The sequence below is a fragment of the Girardinichthys multiradiatus genome, chromosome 5 (assembly GCF_021462225.1).
Source record: "Girardinichthys multiradiatus isolate DD_20200921_A chromosome 5, DD_fGirMul_XY1, whole genome shotgun sequence".
NCBI lineage: Eukaryota > Metazoa > Chordata > Actinopteri > Cyprinodontiformes > Goodeidae > Girardinichthys > Girardinichthys multiradiatus.
The window spans coordinates 5074241-5089646 of NC_061798.1; the positions used below are offsets into that span (position 1 = coordinate 5074241).

Here is a 15406-nt window from a genome sequence, read left to right on the forward strand (position 1 = left end):
ATCTTTAGTTACAGTAAGCATCATAGCCTGTACTGCACATTGCTACAATAACAAGCATGTGTAAGTGTTGCAAAAAATGAATTGATCAATGAACCTACCTTGTTTTTCTCACGTCTTAAGCAGCAGAAGAGACAGTTTTCATCGAAGGACCAGTCAGACACTTCCTCCGGCTCGCAGTCTGGATCAAAAATAGAAGACAAAAAGTAGCAGGTTAATAATGACAGAACCAGAAATGGAGATTCTTATTTTACATAATTTCTCAGTTTACATCTGATCAGTGCCAAACCAATCATAGAGCTTATAGGACCTAAAATTATCCAAGGAAAAGCCACTTAAGCTACGTTCACACAGCAGGTCTTGATGCTCAATTCCCCTTTTTTGATTGGTGCTTTACACTACTATTTAATTGTGACCGCCATCAGACTTTAGTCTGAATGGGGCACGACCCCAAAGCGACCCACATGCATAGAAGGAGAATATTGACGTCTCACAGCAGCATACTATTTACAGAACTCCTAATGGATGTCGGTGTCTGTGTATCATTTTTTAAGTTGTGGTTCAATGGCAGCCGACAATATTATGACCACATCATAACAAGATGAAGAAAGGTAAGAAAAAAGAGAGCACAGCTATTAACAATGGCGTGTGGTGGAGTAGTGACTGCTGCTGCTGTAGAGATGTCTGTGTGGATGCATGGTCAGAGCCAGGACAATGACTTAAAAGTCAGATGAAATGCGACATGACCGTTATTTCAACAGACTAGAGTCAACAGGCCCAAACAGGGATCAGAATCACAACCAATGGAAAGAGGATGTAATAGAAAATACTTCAATGCACAACTAAGAGAAAGAATGAGACTGTGCTTTACTATTTATAGGTCCAACATGGCAGTAGTAAGAGGTGAACGAAAAGCACGTGGGCACAAAATGGGGATACTAATTGACCTGAGCCACTTGTGTTTCTTTAGAAATGTTACAAGTCTTAATTTTTATTATACAAGTTCTAGTTTTGTGTTTGCTTGCCACCATGTTATTTAAACTGCCATTTTATATTTTCCATCACACAAGAGATCCCCTAATGAGAAGCTCCTGTTCTGAAGCAGATACAAAAGAACCCTTAAAAGCTTTTCGGCTGGTTACACCTTCATGTAGTTCTCATGTTGAGCACATAAATAAGAACAAGAACAGCCCTAAAGCGTCCTAAAAATTACTGACAGAATCCTGCGGTCCAAAAGTACCTGCTAATAGACTCTAGATTCAAACTTAGCTAGAACTAGTCCTGGTACTAAAAAGCAAACTAATGAGAAAGAATGACTTTGAATATTCTTTATTTTTATGTTAATCCTATTGGATTATATGTAAACCACGGCCTCCCTTTGCACTGCATGTCAAAGCTGGCAGTTAGCTGTCATCTGTGAGGCCTGTTGAAATGCTATTTGGTTTTCTTTTCTCCTTTGGCTCAGATGCTGTCAACACAGCAGGGGGATTTTCATCACTGCTGACCTTTGATGCTGATTTGGTGTATTTAAGAGTCCACTTAAAGTCTCCACTATATGCTGAAAGGCCGCATTTATGAGAGGCTGCAATGATCTGATGTCAGCTTGATCCAGAAGTACAGGTTGAAACCCAGGTCCTCTGACATGCAGGGGGCGTTTTTTTATATGTTTACCTGTAGCTGTGGAACTTTGACAAGTTCTGCAAGTCAATATGAAACAACATGAAATGTTCCATTTAAAACAGCCAGGTATACAACCATTATTGCTGATCAATGATTCATTTTATCAGTATGTCAGGAACCTCTGCCTGTGACCTTTCTGATTTAAAACTGTGAAACGATGTCCTGTTTTTAGACAGACAGCACTCACATTTAAACAGTGCTGATGTGAAAATCCTTCAAAGATTTTTTGCTTTTATTGTAGTAGCATAATCTCTCACGGAATAATCCAAGAATTTGTCAGGAATTAACTGATTTTAACCATGCCATTGGTAATTATTTGTTAATACAATGTACAGCCCCATATTGCCACATTTACACCTCACAGAAACTAACCTAAAATTCTTAGAAGCTCTCCTCAACATTTCATAGTAAAGTAGGAATTAAAAATGCTTCAGTCACAGAGACTTTTAGGGGACAATCATTGCATCAATTGCGATTTTGTTAAAACAAATCTTATAGGATTTTAACCCATTCATTCATCTTCTATACTGCTTATTGCATAGTGGGCACGGGGGAGCTGGTGCCTATCTCCAGCAGTCTACAGGTGAGAGGCAGGGTACACCCTGGACAGGTCGCCCGTCTTACTGACTTACAGGACAAACAACCATGCACTTGAGGGCAATTTAGAGTGACCAATTAACCTAACAGTTATGTTTTTTTTTTTTTTTATGGACTGTGGGAGCAAGCTGGAGTACCCAGAGAGAACCCACGCATGCACAGGGAGAACATGCAAACTCCATGCAGAGAGATCTCCGGCCAGGAGTCGAACCAAGGACCTTCTTGCTGGACCACGGTGCAGCCCACGATTTTGCCTCCTTTATATAAATGTATATTTCTAAATAAAATATATATTTTCCATATGAAGCATAATTTATTTGAAGGCTTTGCAAACATTTTTCCCAAGGGATGCCACAATAAATGTGGCGAGGACTGCCTATTGTCCTCATCCGTCACATTTCTGATGCAGTTCACCAAGATAGCAACCTTCTATTTAGGGATTGCTAACTAATGACATGTTGCAAACATGCAACATCCAAGTCAAAATTGCTCTGTTTAGTGTAAAACCACATGTGAAGACATGTGGAGAAATAGGACCGAGTGAAGGAAAGCCATGTTACAGAAGGACAGTGAGCTTACTCAGCTCCGCAGAGAAAAAAAAACAGAACTAGTAACACATTAGAAAAATCAATACATAGTCTCTATATCCTGTGAGCATTGAGTACATGTTAGATCAAGACTTTATATCTCAAAGCGCTCGTCCTTTTCAGCATCTAAAAAAACACCAGACTACCAGATGGCATAAAACACTTGTTGTGAAATGGAACCTATAACATAAGTGTGACTCTGACTCCACCACATGACGGTGGTGAATTATACAGACCATGAAAATATTAAAAAAATCTGCTAATTGATTTTAATGCTGCAAAGAACAATGACTGCCTGCCGTTGAAGAATGCTTTGATCATGAGGGAAAACGGTTCATATGATTGGAAGCTGAAGAAGAAATTAACAGCAGATTGAATGTACTACATTAATATCCTGTTTTACTTTCTGCTTACCCTGTTTCACCTTCAAGAATACCAGGAAGTGATGCTGTACTTACCTCACCACTTCCAATTACACGGCTTCACTACACACCCTCCATTTCTGCTACCTGTATGACCCCTTTTCTTTTCCAATGGTTATAATCAGTCAGACAGAGGGAGGTATCCCAATCATTGTGGTTTTTAGTATAACAATGACAATCAGTGGGACTCTTTGTGAGGTGCCTTGAGACGACATTGTTGTAAATAAGCGCCGTTTAACTAAATAATCTGAACTGAAACTATCTGTGTAGTTATGCTGCTATAGGCTTAGGCTGCTGGAGGACATAATGACCACTTTCACCTTCTTCGCTACATTCTCACACTCTCCAATTTTGCATTATTTGCTGTTATTTCAGCTTTTAACTTTATATTCTCTCTCTTTTCTCTTCCTAGAAGCTACACCTGGCCTGGCTCTGTGTCTACCTGTGACACCTTTCTGGAGAGGGGCATCATCCGAGCTTCTGCTGGCAACAACTTAATGCTCACCCTCTACAGATGATCCACGTAGCCCTGTCTTTCAGTGTTTAACCCTTTCTCTCTCCTAGACATGGCGATTGACTGAGCTTAACTGTAACTAATTATATGTGCTCTCTTTCAGACTAACCTTGAAAACTGGCTCAGAGTTTATCTGTTCTTTCTTTCTAGGTGAAACGACTAAAGGAGCTACATCCATTAACATTTACTTTTCCTTCCCATAGAAAGTACTGCTGGATCAGTGCTTCTTTGTTCTCTTTGCATCTCTGCTCTGTTCTCTCAAACCCCCAGTTGGTCGTGGCAGATGGCCGCTCACACTGAGCCTGGTTCTGGTTCTGCTGGAGGTTTCTTCCTGTTAAAAGGGAGTTTTTCCTCTCCACTGTCGCTACATGCATGCTCAGTATGAGGGATTGCAGCAAAGTCAAAGCCAGTGACTGTCCACTGTCTCTACATGTTCATCCAGGAGGAGGGAATGCTGCAAGTCACTGACTGGATGCAATCTGCTGGGTTTCCTTAGATAGAAAAACGTTTTATCCAATTTGAATAAATAACTGAATCTGACTGCACTGTTCAATGGTTAGGATTAATTGGAATGTATGAACCTGACTTTTGTGAAGTGCCTTGAGACAACATGTGTTGTGAATTGGCGCTATATAAATAAAACTGAATTGAATTGAACTACTGCAAAGAAGTAGCATATTAGGCTGTCTTCTATTTCTACTCCAAAGTCAGAAAGCATCAACAAGATCTTCCCGAGTTTGGGATTCTGACCTTGAAAGTCGGGGGTTCCTCACCAACGCTGAGTTTATAATCAGACATGGCTGCCAACATGATGTAAAAGATGCGAAGCAAACCATTTGTTTGCAGTTGTGACTGTTTGTATGTCACACAGTTATAACCATGTATAGAAAACAGTCATTTTTAGTCTACAGTCAGTAGTTAGTCTGGTCACTGAGAACAACCATTAGAAAATCACACGGTTTTTCTGAATTGCAAATGGAAAACTTAACCGCTTTATCAATTCATGTTGAAAATTTTTTGCTAGGTTTGGCTGTGACTGGTGACAGATTGGTCTAAAACTCAAAAATTCAATCTTTTTCAGATTTATTTTTCCAATGCCCCATACTAAGTGGTACCAAGTTTCACTCTTTCACACTCCTTGTTTTGGAAGTTAATACTAAGCATGAGGACTTGACGTTAGCTATTAACTAGTGAACTGCTTTACAAAAATAAGTCAATTCAAAAATACTTTATAAATTCCAAAGGGAAATTAAATGTTGTAGCTCATATTATGAAGGTTTCTTCAAAGAGCCATTGTAGATGCTGATGGCTGTGGGCAGGAAGGATCTCCTGTAGCGCTCCATCTTACAGATCTGAAGAAGCCTCTGACTGAAGACACTGTGTTGTTGAAGGACAGTCTCATGAAGAGAGTCAGAAGAAGCTGAGAGATGGAAGAAGCAGTTTAACAGATAACAAGAGGGCTAAATGGATTACAGCAAAGGACTTTTGTTTTATTATTTTGAGCTTTCTATCTCGGACAAGAAACTGTATTTGGAAATGTTGGCACCCTTTTGGCAATTTGAGAATTAAGGTACGATATAGTTTGTAGAATATACACGCAGAGGGTGCTCTTTTTCTAAGGTAGCCATGTTAACTGTGCTAATTGCTAATAATAAGATGCTAAAGCTTGTGTAAGACGTGAACTCTGTCATCATTTTGTCTTTTTAATTAATAGTTAAACCTTCTAATATTAGTAAACCCCTTAACATTTGCCCCAAAATGTCTAAAAACCTGTTTTTTCTGTAATTCCAAATGGAGCATCTCTATTCAATTCTAAGTTTAACATTAAACTACTAGAGGGCAAGATGTTACCTTTGTCACCGCAGATAGTCTAATCTTCACTAGGGTGGGATCAGGAGTTATTTTCACAAAAATATGTCTTGCACTTTGATCCAGCCTGAGTTAATGGAAGCTCACCCCACAAAAACACTCAATAAATAACAGAGAACAAAACTATCACAGACACATCAAAACTGTGAAGAACAGTACAATCTAGCAATCTAAACTTACAGTAGTTTTAGGGTCCTTTCTTTACCCACTATGTTTAGGTTTGTGTGTGTGTGCTGTGTGTAATTTATAACAAGGTCTAAAGTAACAGTGCAATTTCCTTTCAGGTTTCTGAGAAACATCCAGATAATTTAGCCACTGGTTTCTCTTTGTTTTGTGTTCCAGCTCTGTCAGTGCCAATAATGGAAAGGTCACAGGTGAGCTGTACTCAAACCCTGTGGTTGTGCTACTTACATTATCCCTGGGAAGGCACCAATTAGCTCCAGTCCCACTGCTAGCTTGACCCCTCGCTCTCACCATTGTCTGCGTATTCATGTGTGTGCAGGGCAAGTTTGCCCACATAAAGAAAATATTGACGGCATTTACATGAGGCTTCACACGTGTGGTCCTGGTCAATAATCAGCTAGTGTGAAAGCACCTAATCAGCTCAGCGTTGCAACTACTTATTTTTGTGAACATGTGGTGATTTGTTGGAGGTGATGGATTACCCTGCATGTGACATGAAAGGTCACTGCACACAGTTTAGGTCCATGACAAGGAGCTGAAAATGTAGTCCAGTATTTATAGAAAAAGTATCTGTGAATATGTAGAATCAGACTGAGAGACAGTATTCATGTATTCATTTTATTGTAGACAGTATCTACTTTAACCATCAGGAGTTAAGTTCCCATATGTAGCTTTTATGTTACTATGCGTTAAATGCGAGATGTGAGTGTGTAAAAAATGTGTCTAAGCTGTGACTGAGAATGTGTCAGCTTTAATAGAGTTTGGGCATGTGTGGAAGTGTAATGCATGAGTGAAGTGACATGCTCGAAATATTCTAAAAATGCCTTAAGTTGGTGGGGGATGGGGTCACATGACTTTGGGACGCCATGTTGACCTTGTTTCTGGGAAAGACAGAAAGTCAGAGAGAGGAAGCTGGGTGGTGAGTGGTGCAAATCAAATATGGATTTGATTTGCACCAGCACTCATTGCAGGAAGATGTTTGGTTTGGAGGTTTTGGCTGACTAAATGACAGATACTGCAGCTTCCTTAATCACTAACAGACTTTATATGCAAACACTTTCAAAAAAATATTGGACCCAAAAAGGGGATACTACAGAGGACAGCTTTATTTGTTAAACTGGCTCTTCAAAACTTAAAATTTTATTCAAAGAATGGGAACTAGCCTAGTAGGTAAAATTAAAGAGGCACCAATCAGATATTTAGTGGCTGATTTCTGATCCCCCATATTGTACTGCTCATTTGGGTGATTACAAATTCTCATTAAGAAAAAATAAATAAATAAATTATTCTGTTTGCATGAAATGTAAATGTAACTATCTCAAAATATATATATATATAATGAAATGAAAGACTGATTTTTTTCCCCTAAACAACCCAAAGTTACAGAGCTGTCTCTCATCGTCTACATCTGTAGGTTATAGAACAGTAAGCAGCCTTTCTGTTGTGAACATTTTTTTGCAGAGGGACCTGCAGTGGCCCACATTGGGTGTAAGGAAGACAGGAATAAGTGCAGCTCTGCAGTTAAACATGATTTAACTACTATTTCGAAACAAAGGCAAATAATTACAGAATGGCCATTTAAATAGCTTTAAGCATCTCATATCAGTGTTTAGCAGGATTAGCACAATTAGCATTACTAAACTAAATATTAGTCTCTGACATGAACATGAAGTCATCTGCTTTCATTCTTAAACACCGCTGGTATTGCAGATAGCTGAGTCTTCTCCTCTCAGAGCAACTCCCACATGAAAGAGTGTTGTTGTCAGGGTTACCTGTTATTGATTAGGTATGGTGGATTAACTGGTTGGACAGCAGATTGGATGTTTAGCTTTCACCAGTCGATCACTGACTATGACCAGCCAAGCATGAAATCATCTGAGAAGCATCTGATAAACATTCGATTTTTTTAATTAACTCATCTTTCTTCCACAGGCTCCCTGTGTATTCATATAAAAAGCTGTGGTGCTGCCATTTAACAACTGTTTGCACAAGATGCACAAATTACCATGGAACCTTACTCAAAAAGCACAGCAAGATGAACAAGTGGAGATTTGTGAAAAAATATTCACAATCCATATTAAAAATCTCTCTAAAATCAGGAAGAAGAGAAGAATGCTGCGGAAAACTGGTACTTGCTTCTATAAGCAAGTTAAAACACACCTTATATACTCAGGTGGGAACAGCAGCAAAAACGCTCTTAAACACTTTACCTCCAGCTGTGAATGGTTAGCTTTGCTCTGACTCTTTTCCAGAATACCGATTATCAATTTAATTTTTCTTTTATTTGACAAGGAGACATTTACAACATAAACCAGGAGTTCTTAAGTCAATTACAGTAAAGTTACTTCAGTGTTCTCTTACTGACAACATAATGTTGCCTCACAGTGATCAGATCCTGGATCCTGCAGGGGTTTTCACTGGGTACTCCGGTTTCCTACCACAATTCAATTCAAACCTCTGAGCATGAACAGCGTTGCAACATATTGTGAGTTTAGTGTATGCTACAAAGATATTCTGACAATGACCAGGCCATGTCTCACCTTTTGCAACCAGAAAGATACACAAAAGGAAAATTGTTATATAGTCATTGTACTTTATGATCCATTTGGGCCTGTCTTCCTGTGTTAATCCTGTAACTCTCCTGGACAAAACCATTGAAGGAGCTAATGCCACCACTAATGATACCTACTCATTTACTACTAGCTCAGAGCTTATCTGTTTAGCTGTGTTTCTCTTCCAGATTAACCAGATGCAATCAACTGCATTTCCTTTGATAGAAACTCTTTTATCAATTGGCATAATAAATTGAACTGACTGCATTGTATTACAGCTAGGATCAAATTAAAATATTTGTAAATGAATTTTAATCTGTCTATATAGGTTGGATGGATTTGATTGCATACTAGAAGATTAATCAGGTCTGTTTATCCTGTAAAGTGCTTTAAGACGACATTTGTCGTGTATTGGTGATATATAAATATCCCAGTTGGATTGAACTAAGCTACAAATGAGATAATTGCAACATTACTGTAAAAAAAAAGTAAAAAAAAAAAAAACACAATACATGGCACTGCTAACAACGCTACAGAGAAAGGGAAGAAACTAGTTGCAGTAAACACTGTGTTGGGAAGTTCTAAGTCAACGCATTTGGAAAATGGGGTCTCATGCTCACAGAACCTAAAAGATAAAGCAAAAAAATACATTGAGCTAGTAAAAGAGACTGTAGCCATATCACATACTACCACCCTTCTCACAAACATATATTCTTCCAATATATATATATAAAAAGAGCCATTGTAGATGCTGATGGCTGTGGGCAGGAAGGATCTCCGGTAGAGGTCTATCTTACAGCACATCTGAAGAAGTCTCTGACTGAAGACACTGTTGTTGTAGGACAGTCTCATGAAGAGGATGCTCAGGGTTCTCCAATCCTTCTTTGCACAATGATCTCCAGAGGTTCCAGAGGAGTCCCCAGAACAGAGCCAGCCTTCTTTATCAGCTTGTTGAGCTTTTTTAAGTTCCTGGTTCTGATGCTGCTTCCCCAGCAGATGATGGCAAAAGAGATCACACTCTCCACAACAGACTTTTAGAAGATATGCAGCAACTTGCTGCAAACACTGAAAGACCTAAGCTTGTGATTGGAGCCAAAGGACACACCTGACAGATATGTCTTTTTGGCTCCAAGAGTTTTTGCAGGACACCAAGGCCAACCTCATTGTAATATTTCAGAGGAGCAGATATCCCATTTACTGTCTCTTTAAATTAACTGGCAAAATATTGCAATATGCTCAGGCACAGACAACGGTTTGGAATTTGACCACTGACTTACGCAGCACTCTCAAATGTCCAACTTAACAGATTTGTTGCTAAAATTATTCAATCAACCACCAATGCAGGTACCCCCCCAGCGTTTACTCATTTAATCTTCAATCGTGCCATGAGTCACATTAGAGGCAGATGAGCATGACCTTTGCTCCCCATCAGAGGAGGACAAAGTTGTGACAGTTTCAGAGGATGATAAAATACTTCTTAAAACCCCAATGGCTTGCTGCAGGACGCCTGACTCATTTGGCTTCACCATGTGGAGTGGCACTGTACCTGTACCAGTGCACCTGTGTGATCTTAGCCAATCAGAGCTCACTAAATAATGGGACTTCTGTTTCTACTATACTTTCTATCACACACATACATTCTCATTGTCATACACATTCATTCATGGCTTGAAATTTTCATTTTAAGGAAGTGTGGGGAAATTTTTTACATTGATGAAAAATAAATTAAATCTATACAAGTCAAAATATATGTACGCGATAAGAAAAATCTAAGTATGTCAGAGTGGCCGTATGTAATATGGCTTGTATGGGCCCTGATAAACTAGGCAGGAAACAGGAATAAACACTGCAGTGGCTTTTTGCAGATAGAAGTCACAGATTAAAACCAAAGATCTTTGGACTGATAGTGAGGTATTCTAGCCTACTAAGATAAATACAACTAGTTGTTTAATGGCAGATGGACAATAAAGTCCAAGTTTATCAATCCAGCTCTTCCTTTCAGTTGTTCTAGTTAGGTACATTTGATCTGATGAACATGAACATGTGTTATATGTTATAACCAGGGGTGAAAGTAGTTTTAAATTCTTGCCGGTACTTAGGGGCGGAACTAAAGGGGCTGGGGAGGCAATGGGGGCATATATGCATGCAGTGGCGATTGCTCTAAGACTGCAAGGGAAGCTCTGCTTCCCCTAAAATGTCAAAAAACAAGTGATCAAATATACATTGTTGTGTATATATATATATATTTCATTATTTTATTTTTTTCAATTGTTAAAGAACTTCCATGTATGAAACAATGATAAACTATTTTCTGATGCATAACTTTTCTTCAGTTTCCATCTTTTCTTTTGAACAAATAAGTTATTGTTCTCTGCATTGTGGTCAAGTTTTGATTTCATTTAAATAAAAACAGTTCGGTTGATTTCGATTTTTTTTTTTAAAGTCTGTAGATGCTAAGTGATTTTTATGCGTTTTTTTGTCTGTGCACCACCTGTGTAAAATCTCCCAGTCCATTAAATCGAACGCACCGATCTCCTTGGCAACCGCTCTGTTTCGGAGGTAAGCGCGCATGCTCTCTCGTGTAGTGTATGTGAAATCACTGGTCATAACGGTGTTTTCGAGATGTACTGTGTTGCTGTAATTCAGGAAAATAACATGAAACACAACTAGTTTCTCTCCCTTTGCTTTTAACTGGGGTATTTAGCAGCGAGCAGAAAGACATTAAACGTAGCGGTGCTCGTTTTAAAGGCTGGCCGTTCACTAAAGCTTGGAGCTCCATGGGAGAGAAGCATTGAGGCTCCAACATAGCAGAACAGTTCAGAAACTATTTGGAATGAGGGGAAAATAACTATATTTATGTTTTAGACTGCCTATTGGTAGCGGATCTGATCTTTGTGTGCTCGTGAGTTTTTGCAGCCATAACTGGTTCTGGATGACAGCTTCATAGCAGACAGCCGTTCTTCCCTCTTCCCGGTACTGCGTACCGGCGCACAATCTTTTAGTGGTACGCAGTACTGGACCGTACCAGCTCACTTTCACCCCTGGTTATAACCTTTTTGTGCACCTTGTTGATCTTTAATAAGAGCTTTGAGTAAAACAAAAGGCTTACTGCAATTGAAATTAAACCGTACAACTAGTAAATATTACAAGGGTAGCTCCTTAATTTAAAATATTCCTTTACCTTTACACCTTTAGGTGTTATTTAAATTGAAGTTAAGATTTGTAAATGTATTTTTGTGTTCTTGTCTATTGGTGGTTAGTGTGTATTTACCTTGGAAAAAAGTGATGTCCTTGACTAGGCCCGGCCCAAACAAGCCCTCCAAGATGCTTTCAAACCCTGTGACAGAAAGAAGAGATGAGATTTTAAATATTTTCAGTCTGGACTTTGAATAACCTAAAGGGACAAAATAAAATTTTTGGAATGAACTAATCAGTTGGACTTGCTGGTGTGCTTCCGATTATTGTTCTGCTTAAGGTCACAGTTTGATGGCTAAAAATTCTAGTTTGGAACTTTCTGCTAGAGGGGAAAATAAATGGTTCTGTAAAATATAGCAACCCTTCAGCACCTGAAGCAGCAAAGCAGCTACCACTACCATACTTGACTGTGGGTACGATGTTGTCTTTTTGAAATGATGTGATAGCTTTACACCACTATTCACCGGCTCCATCCCCATTGCTCCATTAGCGGTTACAAACATTGATGTTTTACTGTTCTTTCCCATAGAAAGTACTCCTGGATCAGTGCTTCTGTGTTCTTTTTGTGTCTCTGCTCTGTTCTCTCAAACCCCCAGTCGGTTGTGGTAAATGGCTACTCACACTGAGCCTGATTCTGGTTCTGCTGGAGGTTTCTTCCTGTTAAAAGGGAGTTTTCCTCTCCACTGTCGCAACATGCATGCTCACTATGAGGGATTGCTGCAAAGTCAATGCAAGCGATGTCCGCTGTCTCTACATGCTCATCCAGGAGGAGTCAATGCTGCAAGTCACTGACTCAATGCAATCTGCTGGGTTTCCTTAGATAGAAAAACGTTTAAGCAATTTGAATAATAAACTGAATCTGCCTGCACTGTTTGATAGTTAGGATTAATTGGAATGTATGAACCTGACTTGAAATCCGTATGATTCGATTGAATTAACTTTGTAAAGAGCCTTGAGACGACATGCTATATAAATACAGCTGAATTGAAACTGAATTGAACTGTGGTACTGGTTCTCACTGTGGTTGCTGGAGTCCCAAAGCCGTAGAATTGATTTTGTTTTTCATCTGTTCCTCAAATTCTTTTTAAAATGTATTTGAAGTATTTTGTCCTACTTCATATGGTTTTATTTAGGGGATTTCAGGGTTTCCTGTAGGACTTTTTTTAATCGAGGTGGTGGGCTGCTGTTCAAAACGTATCTGAAACTTTTCGCATCAAGGTGAAAGTTATATTAATTACCTACATTACTGTCATTCAAATGCAACATATGTCCGCTCCGAGTTCCTTAGAGCCCAAGGAAAGCATGAGGGAAAGGTAAATTGTCTGACCCGGCCGGAGCAAGACGGACTGGTATGGAACAGAAAATTGGAGTTGTTCCGTAATTTGATGGAGAACAACCATAGACATCAATGCGTAGACGCCCTATCGAACGCTGAACGGCGTTCCGCCGTCACCGCCATTTTTGTGGAGTCAAGTTGGAGAGCCAAAGTGCCTCTTACGTGTGCAGCATGGAATTGTTCGAACCGTTTAAGAGGTGCAAACAAAATCAGGGACAGCTGCGGTTTTTTGTAAGAGTTCTCATAAACATTCTGACTTTATTCTTGTATGTACGAACATAAGAGTGTGTGTGTGAATAAATAAGGTGAGGCATTATTGTAAATCTCTGTTAAAATGATTTTTATGAAATAAAGTCCCTTTATTTGTATTGGTTCACGTCACAGCCTTGCCTCCAGCAATATGGCGGACACATGGTTACGTCTCAGCAGCGAGCCAATCCAGTCAAATAGGCGTAAAGTATTAATGTCTTTGTGAACGACGGACAGCGGGTCCATCGACATCCTGAGTAGTCACGGAAAATGTGCAACCGTTCTCATCAACAAAAGAACGGAGTTTCTCTGTCGGTCGGAACGGAACAGAGCAGAAACGGAGGATGTGGAATTCTTTCATTTCCCTCTACGAACAACTATAGCAGCTTCGCAGGGAAGGAGCCGGCGGTGTTGGTATATATAGATATATATATATCTATATTTTACTTTCTGAAGGTGTAGCGGCTTTTTATTTTGCCTGGATTTTATAGGCATGTCAGTAATCAGACCTGGGTGTGACAAGTGAAACTGAACCAAAAAATGTGGTTAATTACAGTTAATCCATGATTTAACAAGGGAAACAATTCATTTTTCACACAGGTGTATGTTGATAGCCTTTTGCCCTAAATGAATTTAAAGAATCTGAAAACTGCATTTTGTATTTTCTTATGTTATCATTGTCTGATACTAAATTTGATTGATGATCTGAAATATTTAAGTGTGACAAAAGAGCAAAGATAGAACAAATCTGAACGGGGGGCAGATTCACTGCACTTTATGTGATAATTTCATGTTTCTACACACTAAAGAATTGTTTACACACAGAAACAAAACACATTAAACCAATAAAATGTGATTAAAATTAAAATCAAATGAAATTAAAAAATAAACACTGTTTCTACAGAAGTTAGGGCTTTGTGGACACTTAATGAGAATACACCCAATAGGCACAAAATACGTGCATATGTGAGAAGAAACACACACAAACACACACATTCTTATCTTTCTTTCAGCTCTTAAAGCAAATGAGCACTATACCTTTAATACACCAAGCTAATGTCACTCACTTTTTATTGACTGTAAATACCCTCAGTCTGCTGTTGCTTGGCAACAGCATACAGAGAAACATAAATACATATTGTAATTTTCAACCTGAGCCCTCCCCCACCTTTCCTCTCCACCCCCACTATATCCTCCTTTAAATGGAAATGGTGGCAGACAGAAGAGAAGCGGAGACAAAGGCTGTGTACATGTGTGCGTAAATGTGTGCATTTTAAGCAGGGAATGAAAAGGTTAGCAGGGCACATACACACACACACACACACACACACATATTCAGAGATAAGTTACACACAGTTCAAGTGCAGCTACTTCTAAGTGCTAAAGGTAGACGCCTGAGGCCATTGCATGAAACAACCAATGCCCGCACATAAGTGAATTTCTCACTTCTAAAATCATTCAGAGTTGGCTTCACGACAACAACAAACACACCACCGCTCAGCTGCTAAAGCACCAGCACTAATGGCAAGCCACAGGGAGAATGTCAGAAACTCAAGGACTGCTTTTTCTATAGGTTTCATATTAATAACTAGTTAAAGGCAAATACACTGTAAATGTAATATGTTTCAGTTTGGTAAACATAATTTTTTTTTTATTTAGTTTACGATAAAAACCAGGATGAAAAAAGAACCGGTTTTAAAACCACAAGATGATTCCGAACTAATATGTACTAGTGTTTAAATAGAGATTCCACACAAAGTGCAGCCTTTTCTTTGTTCATATAGACCATACACTATAGATCTGCTCATCCCCCATGTGTCGCCATATGCTGTCAATCAGTTGTGTATGAAGCAGAGAAATGTTAGAATTATTCCTCCTCATTATTTGCTGTTTGGAATGTCTTTAATGGCAAAAATACTGGTAGTCTCAGCAAATATAATCCTGTATTGTTTATATTACATTTTTCCTGTCTCTGCATTTTAGGTATACCACGGAGAAGCTGGTTGCATACATGCGCCAGGGCAGCTAGAGAGGGTATCCTGATTGCTTGAATGACTATCTTGATACATCTGGCATCAAAACAGACAGGTTGCATTAATAAATTGTAAATCTGTTTGTATGACCTTTTGCCTTTTGGATTATTTGTATGGGTGTGTGTGTGCCACACAAACACCACTACAAAACTACACTATTGTCACCACACCAACATTCCCACCGCAGGTGTG

General features: G+C 39.0%; 1 protein-coding gene across 1 annotated transcript in view; it reads right to left on the reverse strand.

Moving 5' to 3' along the window:
• lcor (ligand dependent nuclear receptor corepressor) overlaps positions 1-15406 on the reverse strand; it is a 122937-nt gene that overhangs the window by 36388 nt on the left and 71143 nt on the right. The window contains exons 2-3 of the mRNA XM_047364806.1: positions 11673-11738; positions 99-178 (exon numbers count right to left, since the gene is read on the reverse strand). Coding sequence (XP_047220762.1) covers positions 99-178; positions 11673-11738 — 146 coding nt within the window. The remainder of the gene's footprint in view (positions 1-98; positions 179-11672; positions 11739-15406) is intronic.